Source organism: Barbus barbus (genome assembly GCF_936440315.1).
Source record: "Barbus barbus genome assembly, chromosome: 5".
Classification (NCBI taxonomy): Eukaryota; Metazoa; Chordata; class Actinopteri; order Cypriniformes; family Cyprinidae; genus Barbus; species Barbus barbus.
The window spans coordinates 23,886,557-23,907,496 of record NC_136733.1 but is presented as its reverse complement, the minus strand read 5'-3'; the positions used below and the strand labels follow the sequence as shown (position 1 = coordinate 23,907,496).

The window sequence follows — 20,940 nt, the reverse complement described above, 5'->3', positions numbered from 1 at the left end:
AAAGAAGAAAAGAAAGGAAGAAAAACAGAAAGTAAAGCAATATCGCTACAGCAAACTTAACTTTGCACCCACTTCAGTATAAAGGAGAGTAATAAAAAAAAAAAGTGTATAAAAAAATTTAAATGTTCCAGTAAATCCTGATCCTAAACAAAACCCTTTGTTTTACTAATGACACTTTTTCAGTTCCACATACACCTCTACTTCCATTCCATTCCACAAGGGCTTTCAGTTCAAGAGCCTTGCTTATAAGTAATACGCTAAGTTAGAAGTAGATGTAGTAGTTAGAGGTAAATCATGTGCCGTACCCAGCAGGTTCGCTATAAATACTCGATGTAAACAAATGCTTTTTGTATAAGTACCCTCTAAGGTGCTGTTTCTATACCACTGTGTCATATTATGTTATTATTAATAGTTGCGCTTCTCATTTTGGCCCACTAGGTGCCACTAGAATGCATTGCTTTTATATAGCTTCTCGAATTGAACCCCTTTATTTACGTTTGAGGGGAAAGCCCAAAGACATGGGTAAAACTTTTGTCACACAGCCATGGCTAAAAAGAAACCCTCATGTTGTTAACTTGACTAAAATGGCACATTATATTATAATTAGCAATAACAATAGAGACGTATGCAGTAAAAGCCTGTCTTACCTTTTATAGTATGTCATTCGCATTGCATCATCTTACTGCGCCAAAAATTAAATACTCTGCCTGATGATTGGTTTATAATTACATCAATCACAGTGAATCACCAATCACGGACAGCATTCCAAATTCATCACATTGTTGCATCAGCATTTGCCTTCCCGCAATATCCGGGAAACGTGCATGCCGGTGTCCTGAAGCAAGACTGTACAAATCTGTAGACTGTTACTTGTTCGTGCTTGTAATATTTTTGTCCGATTATGGCGGAAGAGAACGTTACCGAACAGATGAAGGATCTGAACATGGACGAGAAGAAGGTATCAGATGTGCATGCAGTTAGCTGACTAGCTAGTGAACTGAAGAAGTCCTCTGAGACAGTCATAGCATGTTGCTGTCAAAACCCTTAATGCCTTATTATTATTTTTTATATAAGTTATATATATATATATATATATATATATATATATATATATATATATATAGTTTTTGGGACCTTTGAAACACGTTGCTCTCGTTATTTGTCTGACAGCTGTGCTATATTGATATTTAATATGCTCTGTTGTATACAGGTTTGCAGTCAGGTGTTGTTTCTGTATCACTTTACAGCGGGTGGAGTGACATGTTTGAACTCTTTTCTTTGTTGACATGAAAAACTAATTGACAGTTGAATCTAATAACCAATGAACGTCGCACCCTTTCTTTCAGAATAGCAAAGATGGAGGAAAGAAGAAAAACAAGAATGCTGGTGGAGATGCGAGTGGCAGGGTTGAGGTTTGTGCTGGTATTATTCTGTAGGTGTGTTGTGTAGGATATTGCAATGTATTGCAACACTTGCGTATTCCACAATGCCTTCAAAGATTCCATTCTCTGTATAAACTAATAAAAGCATTGTTAAGCATGTGGATAGTATCCATGCACATTATGTAACTAGAAAATATTTGGCATATGTGCAATTGTGTATTGATTTAAATTCCTTTCCAGAGGAGGATGGGCTTGGTTTGGTTCAGAATTGTAAAGGCAGTATATCTCCTGTAATGCTAAATTGTGCTATGGTTTATTATTTATGATACATGCACTTTTGGAGGACCCTTAAAACAATGGATAGTGGTTATGTGATAAAAATATGAGTTTTGTCTCTTTTTTTTCTCTATAGTTGAATCCTCTACCACAGTACATCAATGAGCGTCTGTCCATTTATAACAAGCTGAAGGCAGAACATGATGCCTTGCTGTCTGAGAAAGCAGCAAAAGACTGCAAACCCATCAAGATCACACTGCCCGATGGAAAAGTAGTAGATGGAGAATCCTGGAAGACCACACCTTACCAGGTTGCCTGTGGCATCAGGTTAGCTTTTTTTTAACACCGATGTTGTCAACTCTTGCTTGAACCAATGACATAGTTAGCAATGACACCTGTGAAAGATTGGTAAACTTTAAGTTTTTTGAAATACTTATATAAACGTGTATAAACGCTGAGGTTTCATAATGCAATCAAAACATTGTTCTGTTTGTGAGTGATCTGGCATAGAAATATTGACTCCGCCAGTGGCAGGAATTTGGGGTGGGACAATAGATACAGTCGACAACATTTACATTTATGCATTTAAGAGAATATTTTTTTTTATCCAAAGCAACCTACGATAGAGGAACATAAGGAGTTTGTCAATATTTATAGTGTAAGCTTTCAGGTTTATTAGAAAGCTAGTCTAGGTGCAATGCAAATATATAAATAATAATATAAAAAATATTAATAATAATGTGTGAATTGTTATATAGAAGTTTAACTTAAACTTAAAATTCTCCCTTTCATTGAAAGGCACCAAAAAAGGTGATTTCTTAGTGAGTTGCTTGATTGCATTATGCTTCCAAATCAAGCAATAACTTGTAATCACAGTGTATGACATTATAATGTGTTTTACTTAACAGCCAAGGCCTTGCTGATAATACCGTGATCTCCAAAGTGAACAATATGGTATGGGATCTAGACCGGCCCTTAGAAGAAGACTGCAGTCTAGTGTTTCTCAAATTTGACGATGAAGAGGCACAAGCAGTAAGTTTAGAGTTTTTTTTTTTTATGTTTTTAAAAAAAAAATCTCAAGTTTGCATTTGCGTTATTTATTTTAATGAATGCTAGACCAATAGCAGTGACCCCACCACATAATAAGTAGTGCGCGGAGAAAATGTTTCTTATGAATTGTTTTATTATATAGATGATTGAAAGCGTGTATTTTTGCATATTATTTAAAAACTTCTTTCTTTAGGTGTATTGGCACTCCAGTGCCCACATAATGGGAGAGGCTATGGAGCGAGTCTATGGAGGATGCCTTTGTTATGGGCCTCCCATTGAGAATGGCTTTTACTATGATATGTTTCTTGAAAATGAGTAAGTCAGACATACTTTCTGTTGTTTTTATTTTTTTTGAATTAGAATGATTTGGGTTGTTCATCAACTGAACTGTAGTATTACAGGGCAGACTACAGGCATCAAATTATAATATGCTTCTCACTACTGTTGTCATCCATGCTAATTCAGGTCACTATTGTGTCCCTTTACCATCTATTGTTTAGAACTGTCAGTCAGAGCGTGGAAGTCACATTAATTCATCTGTGGTTAGAAATTATGCTAAGTAGCTGGCCAAGAAATACAACATTTCGTATTTTTGTTCAGGAGTTTTCATTCCTTTTTAACAATGACATGACCTTTTGTTTGACCAGGATCAGTGCAGTGGCTTTAGATAAGCTGGAAGGAGCAAAATAAAGGCTGTAGTTTACTTGTTGAAAGCCAATATATGCAAATGTATTCATTATGATAATATCACTGTCAAGCTCTGCCTTATTTTTTTAGCGTGGCTCTGTCTGGTCCAGAGTAGGTATTTTTCTGAAAATGCATTGCTTTGTCATAGAAGATGACTGCTGGAAGACTAAAGTTGCTTTAATTGATTGGTGACATCTGTGAGATGTTTTGTAATTCTTTGCACTAGTTTTTATTTAAGAAGAGCTTATGTTTTTTAATGAAATCTGTGCACGTTTGTGTGTTTTATTTTCTCTATCCTCTCCCTTCCTCGCCTGCCGGTTCTCAGAGGTGTATCGAGTAATGATTTTCCCTCTTTGGAGAACTTGTGTAAGAAGATCATCAAAGAGAAGCAGCCCTTTGAGAGGCTGGAGGTAAAGAAGGAGACTCTGTTGGAGATGTTCAAGGTAGTTGCTTCCTTTCTAAGAGCGAGAAATATAAGCTCATGCTATGAATAAACCCTGAACACCTGAGCGCCTTGAAGTTCAGAGTCTGACCAGTGAAATCTGCTTCTCTCTTTCTTCTAGTACAACAAGTTCAAGTGCAGGATCCTAAATGAAAAGGTTACCACCCCAACAACTACAGTTTACAGGTATGATTTTTGGTTGGAAAAACATGTTCCTTTGAAGTGTTTTGTATTATTTATTTATTTAAAAATAGTTTTAAAGACTATTTACACTGGCATTAAAAAGGTTTGTAGTTTTAAAAGATTTCTATTTCAAATAAATGCTGTTCTTGTGAACTTTCTGTTCATCAAATAATCCTAAACTATTCAACATTGATTATAAAAATAATTGTTTTGTGTGAACCTAATCAGCATATTAGTATGATTTCTGAAGGATCATATAACTCTGAAGACTGGAGTAATGGCTGCTGGAAGTTTTGCCATCACAGAAATAAATTACATTTTAAAATGCATTTAAATATAAAACAGTTATTTTATATATTAATATTTCACAATATTACCGTTTTACTGTATTTTTGGTTAGATTAAAATGGTCTACTTTCAAAAACATTTTAAAAATGGTAGTGTATATACAATGTATTTATACCTTAGTTTATTTACACATTTTACTGTTGGTTCTGTAGGTGTGGACCTTTGATTGATCTGTGCAGAGGGCCTCATGTAAGACATACAGGAAAGATCAAGGCCTTGAAGATCCACAAGGTGCACAATTAAGCCCTTTCCTTCATTTTGTCCCTGGTATCCTTGCAGAACCTTTTAACAATTTAAATTAACTCAATTAAAACTCCTTTCCACATTCCTCTGTCATATTATCCCAACTTGTACATAAGGCATATTATCCCTACAGCATGATGTATAATCCCAAATATGATGTAAATCACAGAATTCTTCTACATATTGGGAGGGCAAAGCTGACATGGAGAGCCTCCAAAGGATCTATGGCATCTCTTTCCCTGATGCTAAGATGCTGAAAGAATGGGAGAAATTCCAGGAAGAAGCCAAGAGCAGGGATCATCGCAAACTAGGAAGGGTATGTGTAGATGTGTGAAAATTGACTTGCATACGTGATAAACGCCTACCACTCATCTGAAATATTTAATGGATTTCTACTATGAACCATTTTACTGTAAATGCAGGGACTGTTTACAGATAAGCCAGAAATGTACATGAAAAATGCATATGGCAGCACATCATAAAAACATGAGGAAAATGTATTCCTACCATGGCCCCAAAGAAAACGCAAAATGCTGCGTCAGTTGTAATTCTTGTCTATGGATTATGTAAATCGTGCCTTATTTAAATGCTTCGATGCCAGGAATTAAATATAGGCTACTAATGGTGGTGCACAGTACTGACTCATAAATTTAAAAAAAGTCTTAATCAAAAATGTCTTTCACTCACTACCGTCCTTACTCGCCACCAACTTTTGAATGGCAGTGTAATTAAATCACAAAGCCAGCAGCAACATGTATGCGCATCTGCACAACTGGAAGTGAATAATTATAAAAGTCAGCAGTATGCAAATTAATACAAAAAAGCCACTTTCCACTGAACATTTGGGGGACAAAACTGCTCACACTAGAGGACATGTGGACACTTCGATGTGCTAATGACTCAGCCAGCATCTCATTTGATGCACTGTGTAGGGAGTCTCAAATCTGTGGTGACTGAAGACAGGTCTGATAGGTGGGCTGGATGGGGAGAGAACGGGGACTGTGCCCATAAAGAAGGCAGATGTCTGTCTCCTTAATGTGCCATCTGTTCATGGGCATGCTGATGGTTGCACAGGGAACACTTTGTCAGAACAAAAGCAAGAGCATAATCAGCCATTTGTCCTATTTTTTTGTATCGCTTGCTCATTTAAACTTCTAGTTCTTTTCCTTTGTATCCTCCTGTATTCTCGTTTAGATTTCTGAGTTGTATAATAATTGTTTCTCTCACCTTTAATTTTTTACACATACACTCTCTCTCCCCCGCTTTTGTCTTTCCAGGAGCAAGACTTGTTTTTCTTCCACGACCTGAGCCCGGGAAGTTGTTTCTTTTTGCCTAAAGGAGCCTACATCTATAATACTCTGATCGAGTTTATTAGAGTGAGTTTCCCCCCATTTTGAATTCATAGTTCATTCTGTTACTACAGAGCCAATATCATCCATTTAAAAAATACAATAGCTGATAAAACAAGGGTGTGTTGTGGAGCAGGGTTTGCAGAGGTCTATTAGGATCTGCTAAATTGCATTTTATGGATGTCATGGTTCAGTAGACCATGTAATGGATAGGTTGGTTCACTTCAAGGACCCTGTTAATGATTGTGAGAAAACCACTTTAATATTTATGCATTTTCACTGACCATTTTTGTTGCACTATTCTAAATTTTATTGTGTAGAATGAATACAGAAAGAGGGGATTCCAGGAAGTGGTCACACCGAACATCTACAACAGCAAACTATGGCAAACCTCAGGACACTGGCAGCACTACAGCGAAAATATGTTCTCCTTTGAGGTGGAGAAGGAGATCTTTGCCCTCAAGCCCATGAACTGCCCTGGACACTGGTACAAAATCTTTCTGTATTCACTACAACAGAAGTTTTGAAGTGTTGTTTATTGTAACGGGCATTGACAGTATCCCTGAATGCAAAAAGTTAAGCAAGGATAATTTTTCATTATGTAAACATGTTCCTTATTTGCCAGTCTGATGTTTGACCACCGGCCGCGCTCTTGGAGGGAACTGCCTCTGCGTTTGGCTGATTTTGGGGTCTTGCACCGTAATGAGTTGTCTGGAGCTCTTACTGGCCTGACCAGAGTCAGACGTTTCCAACAAGACGACGCACACATCTTCTGCTCTATGGACCAGGCAAGTTACTTTTGGAATAAATGATGCTTTTTTGTGACTTGCCTTTCTATTGTACATGTAAATGTATCAGGTTATGCTCTTTAAGCCATGGAAATGTGTTGGTTTAAAGGTGTGGAAGCCCTACATTTTTCAGTGTGTTAAAGGACTATGTTCGATTCATAAGCCTAATCAATTAATGATTTGTTTGTATGAATTGCATTTAGGAGGTCATTATTTTCCTCATCTTACCTCCTTACCCATTTTCCTATCTAACAGATTGAGTCTGAGATAAAGGGTTGCCTGAACTTCCTACGTACAGTGTATGATGTGTTTGGCTTCACCTTCAAATTGAACCTTTCCACCAGGCCAGAGAAGTTCCTAGGAGAACCTGAAGTGTGGGACCAGGCTGAGAAGGTAAAATTTGACACTTTGCATAAACACAAAAAGAGCATAAGCAAATAAATGCACATACAGTACTGTTCAAAATTTGGGTTGGTGAGAATTAAATCATGCATATCTGGTTTAGTTTGACTTCATTAAGCCCTTGTTAATTGTTTTAGCAACTGGAGAACAGCCTGAATGATTTTGGAGAGAAATGGGTTCTGAATCCTGGTGATGGAGCTTTCTATGGACCAAAGGTTCAACTGGATAAATAAAGCATAATATGAAATATGTACATTTAGGAAATGACTTTACACTAAAGTATTTTTTTTATTTTGTGATTCAGATTGATATTCAGATAAAGGATGCCATTGGCAGGTATCACCAATGTGCTACCATTCAGCTGGACTTCCAGTTGCCTATTCGCTTCAATCTTACATTTGTGAGGTATGTTTACTCAAGTAAACATTACATGTTTTCCTGAATAAAATAATAAGAAGAAATAAAACCTGAGAGAACATCCAAAGCAATTTCTGTTCCCTGTACAACAGTGACATTTTGTGGTAATATTTTATTACTACACCCCTCCTGCATTTTTACCTGTGCAAGTTGCTGACTTTGTAACCCAAACTTTGTCTCTCTTCAGCCATGATGGCGATGACAAGAAGAGACCTGTGATCATCCACAGAGCGATCCTGGGTTCAGTGGAACGCATGATCGCCATCCTGACTGAAAACTATGGGGGAAAGTGGTACGGCTTAGGAAGGGGACTCTCACATGATAATGTTTAGTCACACACCATATGTGCGCCTTTCCAAATTCTCCTGCTTTTGTTTCCCACAGGCCACTGTGGCTGTCCCCACATCAGGTGATGGTGGTTCCTGTTGGACCCACTTGTGATGAGTATGCCCAGAGAGTACGTTCTGCTCGCTAATTCCCATACACTAGTAGCTGTTAGCTCTGATTCCAACATAAACATTATCAAAAACAATCCCTTGTCAATCTCAGGTACAACAGGAGTTCCACAGAGGAGGGTTGATGACGGATGTGGATCTGGACCCAGGCTGCACCCTGAACAAGAAGATCAGGAATGCTCAGTTGGCTCAGTACAATTTCATTTTAGGTGAGTGATCCATAGTAATGTTGAAATTAGAAATATTTCAATAGATAATTTAAAAATCATGGTTTGTTCCTGTTTGCTACTGTAAATTATTTGTGTATATATTGTTACTTAAATGTGTGAGGCTTCCAGTTATTTTACCTGTAAAAAAAAACTGTCTTATTTAAAAAGCACATTTAAAAGAGTCTTTAAAAGCACACTTATTTTTAAAGCTAGTAGTTTGACTGTTTACTGCGCTTCATTCTTATTTACCTATAGCAGTTAATGAATAGTCTTGCACATTCAAAGAAAACAGCATACTTCTACGTTGCAAAATAAGGTGGATAATTGTCTTGTGTTTCGTAAAGTTGTAAACGGCACAAGCAAACAGTGATTTCTTCTCGGTAGCTTAAATTAAAATGCCATTCACATTTGTTTTAATTGACAAGTGTCAGCTGCAGATATGTTAACATAAATTCATGTGATCCTAATTTTTACGGTTGATTCAATGACAGTGGTGGGTGAAAAGGAGAAGAGCAGTGACACAGTAAATGTTAGGACTCGTGACAACAAGGTGCATGGAGAGAGGAGTCTGACGGACTGCATGGAGCGACTCAAGGAGCTGAAGGCCTCAAGAACCTGTAACGCAGAAGAGGAATTCTGAACTCCCTAAACATCCTTCCAAGTCTTCCTTCATATGCCATATGCTCAGATGCTACTGGGCAGCAGCATGCTGCTATTCTTCATTGATGATCCATAACTTCTCAACTGGAACTGTGTGGTTCAGGGGCTCAGGTTTTAAATCAGTGACATTATTTTATAACTAATCATTCAATTGTCCAAAAGTCTAAAGACCTGATTAATTGTTAATACTTTGCATAAAAAAAACTGTAAATAAAAAATATCCTGGGAATGTTTATTTGTCAGATATCCATTATACTTTGTTATAGGAAAGGGTCTTTTCTATGTGAATGGGTAAATAATAATAATGTCTGGTAGCTTGTCTGATGTTGTTGGGGATGAAATAAAACGGTATATCTTTCCATTCTTTTATGCCTCACTTTTGCTATAACGACTTCAAATGCAGTCGAAAGCTGTTATTGTTGGAATATTTATAATAGACATGGCGTGGCGCACTAGACGTAGTTGTTTACGTGTTTAAGCCCAATGTTACATTCACTTTCACTTTCACTTGCGTTGTGCAGCTGATTTATCAGAAATCGCCTGCTTGCAGTTTGCACTTCTAACCGGATAAACGAGCGAGTAGTAAACGACAGGCAGACTTAGAAGTTTTAATATTTTTGGATATATTGTCTTATTTTGAATTGCTATAGTGAAAGCATGTATGTTTTTCCATCGTGTACTTCTGCAGTCAGCTGTTTCGACCATAGACTTTAAAAGGTTTCGACAGCTGAGGTTGGTTTTTTCAGGATTCACAAATAGACTTCTGTTAAACAAAGATGTTCTATAACTACCATTAAACGGAGCTCGGCGCTGCTTTAACGAGAAAAAAAGGATTTTTAAAATGATTTCCCTTATAAGGTAAGTCAAAATCACTTGTGTGAGAAAGAGTACTTTACATTTCGTCGATACTGTGCATATAGGCTGAACCTGTATAATGTAACGATCCGAGTGGCTATTGGGCAAAAGAATCAATCTTAGTTTTTAATTTGAAATGTTCCTTTTTCCTTACAAGCTACGTTATTGTAAAGCAAAACAAGATAGTAGACTGTTTTATTTCACTTTCGTTTATGCACAGTGAAGTCTTGTTTGCTTGAAAAAAACGTTCTTGTGCTGTTTTTCTTTAAAATCATTGACATTTGATACAATGTTTTTCTGTCTGATGCAGACAATAAGTGTAATTTGTAGCGTCTGAAAGCGTTTTTGGGCTACTTTATAGACCCGACAGGCTTAGACAGGCCGTCAAAACATACATTAAAGTTTACCTTTCATGCAATGTCTAATGTCTAACTTCTTTCAAGAACTTCTTTCATTAATAAAAGTTTGCTATTGTTAATTGATAAATGATTTACTGGTTTCAGTTCTGCGATGGAGTTTACAGACGAGGACAAAACATGGCTGCAAAGAATATCTGCTGAAGTAAGAAAACTATTTTTCCTCTTTTTTTATATTTATTTATTATTAATTATGTTTTTGTATATTCCGGTATATGCTGTCAAAGTCTAAAAGTAAAAAAATAAAAATAATAATAAACAAAAAAACGCATTTTAGTGCCATGCGATGGCAGTATAGGCTAGTACAGGGCTACGTTCATCATGTCCTCAGTTGTTCTACTTAATAATTTTCACTTGTATTTTGAATGAAATCATCTGCTGCATACATAAATGGAAATGGAAAAGTAATAATATAATAATCATAATAATATTTTACTTATTTAGATACCTGAAGGAAATGAACTCACTCCAAAGGAGAAGCAATTACAGGAGAAAGCAAAGCCAGAGACTGAGTTTCAGGCCCAGCTCTTCCAAACTATGGCCTCCATACGATTTGCACTGAATGATCTAAAAACCTCAACAATAGAGGTGAAAAAAACTGTCCAGCAAAGGAGCAGCGTCTCATCACAATGTGGATAAACATCAAATACCAAGACGTCGTGTTTAGGCATACTTTTTTTTTTGGTTAAATAAACTAACCTAAAACAAAATATTGGCACTTTGTAGCCTTCTTTTTCATGATCTCAGCAGGGTATTCTTACGTCATTAATGATTTATTGGTGCATGTCAAGTTTAGATGGTTACACCAGAGAATGTAGCAGCATTGAGTTATAGTGACCTCATCTCATGAACAACAGGACGCTTCACTATGCTATGTAATGCTGACTTGGAGAAAATAATGTTATTGCTGTTTGCATGCGCTTTTATTGTTGTACGATCTATGAAATCATGAGGAAACAGGAAACCAAGTTGTTTAAAAAAAAAAAAAAAAAAAATAGTGTGCTTTTTTCACGATGCACATTAATGCTTTTGAAATGTTTGCCATGCAAAGTTCTCCAAAAACTCAGTATGTATTGTTTTTATCATGTTTTCAGGGATGATAACATCAATACAATAGTAAACAGTACAATACATATTTTTCATTTGCACACATGTATAATAAATTTGGACCATGGGATTTTGGACAGTTGCAGAGTTCTAATTTTTCAATATTTCAATGTTTCAATATTGTTTATTTATATGATTTCTATGTCTCACACAAAGCTTATTAAAAACTTATTTCCAAAATGTCGGTGCATTCCACTCTGTTTGCAATTTTAGCGTTTAACGTTTTGAAAGAATTTTACTGTATTTTAAAATGAATAAAAATTAATCAATGGAGTGTATTCTTATATATTTTTATACAGTAATTTGTAAGATCTCAGTATACACAATTTCAGTATATTTTTTTAGCCGTTTGTGTGCAGACAATACGTCACTTGTTGCTATTACTCTGACATCCACACGGTGGTGCTACTCTGCAAGATTACAAACGCCACAACAAGAGAAAAACACACCAATTCAAAGAGACCGAGACAGACTGAAGTCTAATCTTCTCTTCAATTGACCCCTGGCCCCAAGTGATAGCAGAGAGCCGGTGAGCACTCCATGAATCTTCCATCTCCTGCCCAGGGTAGATTCTCATCACCATGTTTCATCGGGCACCTGGCCATGCGGGGTTAGAATGCTCCATTGAGCTAAACAAACCGAGCAGCTTCTGCACACAAAACTCAGTTTAAGAGGACAATGAGGGCTGCATGAGTTCGGTGTTCTGGATCAAGAGTCTCCAGCACACATGAACAGCGACATGGCTCATCAGATAACCTCTGGAGAGAAACTTTCAGAGAACTTTCTATTCATTAGAGAATCCTAAATAATAATAATAATAATAATTCAAATAAATGTTTCCTGAGCAGCAAATGAGCATATCAGAAAGATTTCTGAAGGATCATGGAACACTGAAGACTGGAATAATGAAAAAACACAAATAAAAAATGAAAAAAAACACAAGAATAAATTGCATTTTAAAATATATTCAAATAGAAAACAGTTATATTAAATTGTATAAATACTTCACAATATTACTGGTTTTGCTGTATTTTAGATTAAATAAATGCAGCCTTGGTGAGCAGAAGAGACTTCTTTTAGAAACATGAAAAAATCTAACCAAACTAAAACTTTTAAATAGTTGTGTGTGTGTGTGTGTGTGTGTGTGTGTTTGCGCGTGTGTGCGTGTGTATGATTATTACAATAAACAGTATATTTACAAATTGACATTTAATCTAGTTTAATGAATACTGCAAAATATTTTTGTTCCTTATGATAACTAATGTGTTAACTAATGCTCACAAAATTAAAATGATTAAATATTACCAAAAGTATTTCCCATTTTCCATGTGGTCTTGCAGTTTATTTAGTTATTATTTATTTATTCATTCATTCTATTTTATTTTATTTTATTTTATTTTATTATATCTATTTATTTTATTTATTTATTTATATATTTAATTTATTTTTTTTATCCCATATTTCTCCCACCTCTCACATCAACAAATATGGATGTGAACAAATCCCTAAATTATGGTTAGTTACCCATGAAGTTTTTGCATGGGAAACCGAACTGCCATCTATAATATCATAATGTCACAAAATCGCATGGTTCTGCTTATGCATGTTTGATGGCATTCTGGCACATCTGGAAAGATTGTTGGTAACCTCAAGCAAAGCCTTCCTGCAAAATCACAAGTGTGACCTCTGCACATGACCCGATGTAAATTAAGCAAACTGCTTTACACAGGCAGCTTGGCTGAAGAGGGGAGCATCGCACTCTGCGCATGTGCAAGTACTTTTCAACTTTGAAGTGCATAATATGGGTTTAACCCCAGATAGAACACAGTGAAACCAAATATTTGCTCTCAGGCGCACCACATAATAATTTGCATATATAACTGCAAGGGACTTGGTCTCGCAAAGCTTCTAACTGAAGAATTAAAAGAGAATAATGTAAGATATATACAGACGAAAACAAAAAAGAGCAATATGTGTTTTCAGTGTAGCTTCAATTAATGTTTTCTGACTTATTTTAGATAAGGAAAGAGCATGTACATTTTAGTTATAAGCTTATACTGTAGCTTTACCAAAATACGCTACATTGACTTAAGCTGTGAATTACTAAAAAGTGAACCAAATGAATGGCCTGACCCCTTACACTGTTAAAGACTTATTGTGTAAATGAGCCCATTCTTTGTTGTCCGTGGCCTAGGCATTTTGGAAACTACCCCCTTAATTTGTGCCTTGTGGCTACAGAGGTCTGACCAATGACATTACATGAATAAATCATCTGTCAAGAAAACCTCCAATCAGAAGACACCCCAGGTGCTCAGCAACAAGTCTCGAAAACGTCCTCCACACAACATGCCACATAATGACCATCTGGTGGCCAATTAGTGAGAACCCCGTGCTAGTGCAAACACCTTCCTCATAATGAGTAGAGAAAAGAGACATGTGTTCTTCATAGTGATGCTGATGTTTTATATTAAGCTGTGGTGAGATCAGGGCGTTATTTTGATTGGTGATTAAGGCAGCATTAAGTGACCGAGAGTTTTGTGTTGCACATTTTCCCACAAGTAAAATAAAGGGAGGAGGGATGTGAAACGCTTCTTCTGTTCACACTCACTTGTTGACCATGTTAAAGGGCCACTATGCCAAAAAAAAAAAAAAATTACTAAACTGGTATTTATTCTGTAATGTAAGCAGAAAGTGTTTGTCTAAAAACAGAAATTTGCCTCTTATTTAACATTTATACATACAGCATTGTTTGTGGCTTATGGCTGGCTTGTGCTTGTCTTGTGCTTATGCTCATTCATACAAATTACTGTCATCTCTCAGTCAGTTAAGTCATATGTCAATGTAAAGTGTTTACACTGTGGCCTGTGGTGCCTTTTAAAGGGATAGTTTACCCAAAAATAAACATTCTGTCATCATTCACTCAAGTTTACCCAAGTTACTGAACATAAAAGAAGACATTTGTAAGAATGTGGGTATACCCAATCAGTTGCTGGTCCACATTGACTTCCATAGTCTGGGAGAAAATACTATGAAAGTCAATGGGGATCAGCAACTATTTATTTACCAACATTCTTATAAATGTCTTTTTTGTGTGTAAATGTGTTCAGCAGCAGGAAAAAAAACATACATGTTTTGAAGTTGAGGGTGAGTAAATAATGACAGAATTATATGACACACATATGCCTATGAGATAAAAAACTGAGTTATTGCCATTCAGTTTCTAAAACTACCATGTCTTATTGTATGGTACATATTAGAAGTTTTGGGTCTGTACGAAAAAGAAAGTTACGTATACCTACCAAGGCTGCATTTCTTTGTTCAAAATTACAGTAAAAACAGTAATATTGTGAAACATTACAATAAAAAGAGTTTTCTAATTATTATTTTGTTTTAATTTAAAATATTACTGTGGCAGCAAATCTTAATTTTAGCAGTCATTTAGTGCCACACGATCCTTTAGAAATCATTCTAATTTGCTGATTTTGAGCTCAAAAACATTTCTGATTATTATCAAAGTTGAAAACAGTTGTGCTGCTTAATTTATTTGTGTTAATTGATAAATTTTTACAACAACATTATAATTGTAACATTATAAATGCCTTTTACTGTCACATTGTATCAGTTTAATATGTCCGTGCTGAATAAAAGTATTAATTTATTTTCTTAAAAAAATAAAATAAAATAAAACAATGGCTGAAAATGATTGCAGATTGCAAGAGGGATACCAGATTGCAGGGGGAAAAACAAAACAAAAATAAAAAACAAGACTGCTTGTTGCAAAGTAGAACATACTGTATATAAATGTTACTATTATTCTATAAACACTTTTCACCGCCAAAGTCTTGAAATATTAATAACAGATGCCCCAACAGAACATATAGCCAGGAATCCAGATCAGGATAATTGATTGACTGTAAGGATTATAAGTGTGGCGCCAGAGCTCAAGTCATGATACCAGGTTTCTATTCGAAAACTGTCTTTCTTGGCTAGCCAGTGCAACCAGTGATGTCCTGTTCTTATTGGTTACAGCTGAAGAACAGCGTTTAATATCTAAGACATTTTAATTTTGCACATTCATTTTTTTGTAGTCTTTATTTTAGGAACTATCAAAAATAAAGGCACTATCAAAAGTAAACAGAGCTAATATTAAATTATTTTATGTAATTTAAATGCATTTTTTTATTCTGAAATTTTACTTAATGTTTTCCTTCTTTCTACACCATGGTCTACATACAGGTAAATAACACCATTTAATTTTTTTAAATAATTTTACATGTTCATTTTCATTTCATATTAGAACTTTTATGTAAATAAATAATAAACAGGAACTGAAATGAATTTGTGGTAAGTTCTGCAACTTTATTTTTGATTCATCATGGTCGACATGCAGAAAACAAAAAAGTTGTGAAAGTGCAAGGTCTCTATGGGTATAATGTCAACAAACATACATAAACTTACTTGGCGTCTAAACACAATTATCACGCTCGATTTCAAACATCTTTTTTCAACTCACTCTCTCTCTCTCTCTCTCTCTCTCTCTGTGCCTCTCAACATGCCAAACATTCAAAAGGGGACATATTTCAGAAGGGAGACTGAGCAAGGCAGAGGTATGCACTCAGTATTTTCCTCTCATTTTTTCTTCCTTCTTTCGCTCTGCTTTTTCTCCCTCCCTTGAAGGAACGTTTACTTTAGCTCCTTAAGAGAGAGTCTGGGAGGCTCGGGTCCTGATTTGGGTGCCCGCAACTCACCAGGGCCTGCAAGCCTGATGCAGTTCAAGCTGACAGCTGCATAAATCACAGCCCACTGGAGCTAATAGGTGGCAGTATTAAAATCCAGCCCCCCGCCTCGGACCACCCAGGTAGCCTTTACAGGAATAGGAGCATCCAGTCATATCTAACACAACTGAAACTGTACAGCCATCTGAGGCACTTAGCCCCCTGCTCGCCACCCCTCTGGCTGCTACTCGAAGGGTGGGGGGCTCTCTTAGCAACACAGGAGAGGCCCGTTTGGCATCCGGACTACAATGATTCATATTTGGCACTTCCATAAAGGCTTCAGTTTCAGGCCCAATATGGTATAGTCTGTCTCGCTCACGTTCTTTTTCTCTTCTTATGGAAAAAACTATAAGAATCTATGCCAATAACCCAACAGAAGCTACTAGCTTTCCTCTAAGAGAGAACTTGTGATGTTTTTGAGCCACTGTTAGTCTTTTAAAAGATGCAAAAGTGCAAAAATACCATGTTAAGCTATTGGACGTTAAAATACATTAATAAAATAAGACACAAACAATATGGGTGTTAAAATGGCTTATCTTTTCTTTGTAAAGTTCAACCTAATTGGTAACACTTTATAATAAGTACGAGCATGTATGACAGTTAGCGGAAGTTAGAGAAAAGTGTTTATAATTTTTTAAAATATGGATATTTTTCTTACAAAAATGCATTGATTCGCTACAGGAGGGCTTTATTCACCCCCCAGAGCCATGTGAAGTTTTATTATGGATGGATGCACTTTATTGCACTTCTTTGGACTGTTGAAAAAAAAAAAAAAAAACACCTATCCAGTGCCATTATAAAGCTTGGAATTTTAACATAAATCCGATTGGATTCGACTGAAAGAAGAAAGTCATATACACCTCGGATACCTTGAGGTTGAGTAAAGCATGGGCTAATTTTAATTTAGATTACATAACATATGATAACATCAACAATGAAAAGAACGGTAACCTTCTAAGAAGTCAGTATTTATAATACATTATAAGGGTATTCTTCAGGCATAATGCATTATAAAAAAACATTATAATGTGTTATAAAATCTCATGAATAATCATAACACTTACGCATTTGTGGTTATAACTTAAGAGTATGATTATTTATAACACACAATGAACTCCATATTAAATCTACTTAATTTATAATGGGATATATCATAGCTTGACATTATTTAAGATCTGCACAGTACCTTACTACATCTCTTGAGTGCAATGTTTATATATATAAAACTAATTGTATTATAGATTTAGTTAGAATGTTCACATACTTGCAAAGTATCCTATACTCAGTTTGTCTGTTGAGGAACCATCAAAACAAAGTGTTAGCATACAGTATATTCAGCAGACACACTACTAATACTCTCAGGACTGCTAGTAGACATGTAGTTGCAGAGTTACTCATCAACAGCTGTATAAAGGGTGCCATCAAAATAATCTAACTGATATATATATATATATATATATATATATAAAATGTTCAAAGCAAATGTGTCATATTACACATTCATCTGATCTTATGTCTGCTCGAGAGAAAAAATATATATTATTACTTATAAGTGGTCTTTGTCTGCTTTAAGTAAAGTGGCAAGATATGAGACTTATAATACATTATAACTATGAGAAATTTTCCATTGTAAATTGGTCATTATTGGATTGTGTTCATTGTGTGTTATAAATCATCATACTCTTAAAAGCTATAACCACAAATGAGTAGCTATTAGAATACATTAAAACTGTTCTAATGAATATTCATGAGATGATGCAACTGTTAGGGAAGCAGACTTCCCACAAAGGATTAGTTCAATGCAATGGGATTTATTGACAGCAGAGTAAATGCAGATGAGATGGTAAGTATTGCGTGCTGATATCAGTTTGTTGGAGAGATGAGTCGATAACTGGACTGAATTGTCTTGACAGGAACTCGTGGACGCTGGGAGAACCACACACCTCACTGTGAGACTTGAGGCAGGAGATCGTTGGAAGAATCCGGATCCAGAGGAACACAACGCTGGAGAGAACACAGGAGGTAGGCTGACAACAAGGTAGGTAACAGGTAAGTCGCTGCAATAGCTAGAGACCAGACATTTGAGTGCAGTGAGGTGTGTGGCTTTATAGTGCTGGGTGATGAGGCTCAAATGACGTGCAGGTGTGTTCCATTAGAATTCAGGTGATGGTGTGCGTTGTGATTGGCTGGCGTGGGAGCCTGGCTGATCTGTGACAACAACATATATTTATAATGCAATATGCATTCATTATAATGCCTTAAGAATACCTTTATAATGTATTATAAATACGGGCTTCATAGAAAGTGTTACCAAATGTACTTCTAAAGCATTTAGCAATTTTAGTTTAATGTTAATTTTAATATTTACTAATACATTATTATAATCTAAAGTTGTATCTGTTACTATTATATAATGGACCTGAGGTTACATGAACTAACAATGAACAGCTGTATTAAATTACGGGTTATTAAATTACATAAATACTTAAATGCATTAATTAATGTTATGAAGCACTTTATTGTAAAGTGTTTCTATCCAGTTTTGCTTTGTTGCCATGAAAATCATACTGTTATAAACACTAAAATGATTTAAACAGCTTTCATCTCAAATAATACGCTTTTACCTTATTTATTTATTTATTTAATAAAGCTTTTTATAAAATGTTAGGCATCATATTTCTACTTTTAAATTGGTCCATTTTTACTTTCATTGTACATGCCTGACTGTTACCTCAAGTATTGTTTTTTTTTTTTCATAAAACGGGGGACAAGGAGTACCCCTTTAACCTCTGTTACTTGAATGAGCCAACACAGTATAGCCAGAAAAAGAATTGTGTTGCATAGTTACCATATTGTCTGGCTACAGGCAGTGTAAAAATGGGCCTCACCTTCCCTGCGGGCCCCCCACATGGTGGCTTGGCCTACACTCTTCACACTTCAGCTCTGTTTTCACCATCTCAGAGGGTGAATCCCACGTTCTGTCATGCTGAATCTGAAATCAGACCTGACAGAATCACTTCTGTCCCTGGAAAGAACTCCTAATCTTCCTGCTGTTCATCAGTGCACTGCTATCAAAGAACAATTTAGATTAAACTGGGGATGTAAGACTGGTTAAAAATGACACCATGGCTGACGCACACATTTTGTGGTTGTCATTAGCTACAGCATATACTTACTGTTCACTATTAGCACATTAAGCCTTATTAAAACTAGTTCACAAGCATAAACCACACTACAACATGTTTATTTCCTCTCATGTTGGATTGTATAAAAAATGTATACAACTTTGAGCTGTTGCTTTGGCCTAGTGTGACCTCGTTGTAAACTGTTTTTCTAGTCAGTTGTTGGGGGATTTTAGAGTCATCTTGGAACATTTCAGTATACATTTATCATATGACACCTGGGATTCACCACACACACACACACACACACACACACACTCTGCCACCGCCACACATGATTATTTACCTTATAGGCAGCTTGCTCTGTTCTTGCCTTTTCACAAGATGCATCATCTTAAAATGATTTGAAGTTGCTCTTTTTACAGTGTGTGGGATCTGGAAGCAGTGCAACTGATTAAAACAACCTTAAATTATGAAGCCCTCTGAGATGGTGGAAGTTGCCTCTAGTAATGTGTGAAGTGGAGACAAAGAAACTATGAATGAAACCTTGTCATTGCTGAACTACAGACATAGCCCAAAGCTAGCAAACTTCCCCACAAAAAAAGCTCATGAAACACAGGCCCTGTTATTATTATTACTAGTATAAATGATCAATTTTAAAATATGAAAATGTAATAGTAATGTATTATTTCATTAATATAGATATATTAATTGTTCTAGTAAAATATATATCCTGTTTTTTATATATGTTATCATGTTTTTATTGTGTTTTATTGTGTTAGCTGTTTTTTGTTGTTGTTTTTTTTTTTTTAAACTTAATAAAAAAAAATAAAATAAGAAAAAAACTGCAGTTTCATTGAGATTAATTGGAACGCACAATGAAAAAACTAAATTTATGAGAATTGTTAAAAATGGAGTTATCTGTTTTTGCAAATGAACTCTTCATGAACAAAATCTTAAGACCGGGGTTAACATTGCAAGTATTCGCATTGCGCGCTGTTGGATCGTAACCAGGTTATAAGTACTGCTTCAAAATGCCAAAAGAAGAAACAGGAGCAAGAGATAAAAAATAGAGAGTAGGCAGTTTATTAAAACTTATTAAAATTTATTAGCAAAATTTTTCCTGCAAGGGGTAGGTTTAGGTGTAGGGCGCTTATGGAGAGTCCCCACAAAAAATGGAAACCAGTGTGTGTGTTTGTGCGTGTTTGTACCTACTAAACGCCCTAATTTGTCCTAAATGTCCTAATTTGTAAAACTGGTATAAAAATAAACATTTTTTTTTTTACTGTAAAAATGCAGAAGGCTTCCTGTAAATAGGAATATGAATTATGTTTCAATACATTCAGTATTTAATTCTAAAATTCAAAAATTTTCATTACACTTATTTCATAATATGAATATTTTCTCATGCATCTACCACTAAAATATGAAAAAAAAAAAAAAATACGGTAATTGAGTCTCAGCAGGTTATTTCTATTTTAATGTCACATCCAAACAAAATTCAGCATGTATTTTTCATGCTGGTGAGTTGATGGGAGGAATGTTGCCTATATGCATGTCAAAGCCTGTCAAAGCACAGCAGTGAGAATCTGCGTGCATTCAGCAGCCCCTTCAACTTCCATTACAGTGACACCACTCCACCCTTTCACACCATCAATACCACTCTTGTGCTCATGTCTGAAAAACAAAAATAAATAAACTCACTCAATTCAGTGCTAATGACCAGGCTCTTAGGTCATTGCTTTGGCGACCTCAGGATTTGGCCTGTTACAGC

At 35.6% G+C, this 20,940-nt stretch overlaps 1 protein-coding gene and 1 long non-coding RNA gene across 3 annotated transcripts; both read left to right on the top strand.

Annotated features, from left to right (window-relative positions):
• The first annotated feature begins 789 nt into the window (after nt 1-789).
• LOC306869763 (threonine--tRNA ligase 1, cytoplasmic) lies at nt 790-9,250 on the top strand. Of its 2 annotated transcripts, none has more exons than XM_079416667.1 (19): nt 790-958; nt 1,347-1,412; nt 1,795-1,985; nt 2,567-2,690; nt 2,902-3,023; nt 3,721-3,838; nt 3,959-4,023; nt 4,521-4,599; nt 4,781-4,927; nt 5,889-5,987; nt 6,281-6,447; nt 6,586-6,748; nt 7,004-7,141; nt 7,288-7,365; nt 7,455-7,555; nt 7,755-7,859; nt 7,952-8,024; nt 8,117-8,231; nt 8,723-9,250. In XM_079416667.1, the coding sequence occupies exons 1-19, from the start codon at nt 902-904 to the stop codon at nt 8,869-8,871; spliced, it is 2,157 nt and encodes a 718-aa protein (XP_079272793.1). In that variant the 5' UTR covers nt 790-901; the 3' UTR covers nt 8,872-9,250. The 2 variants fall into 2 exon arrangements, with proteins under 2 accessions (XP_079272793.1, XP_079272794.1); XM_079416668.1 differs by having other exon boundaries at nt 814-958; nt 3,721-3,805.
• A 101-nt stretch (nt 9,251-9,351) lies between these two features.
• Nucleotides 9,352-11,543, top strand: LOC306869761. Its single transcript, XR_013784201.1, has 3 exons — nt 9,352-9,749; nt 10,250-10,307; nt 10,607-11,543. It is a non-coding gene; the product is annotated as an uncharacterized lncRNA (long non-coding RNA).
• Nucleotides 11,544-20,940: the final 9,397 nt, after the last annotated feature.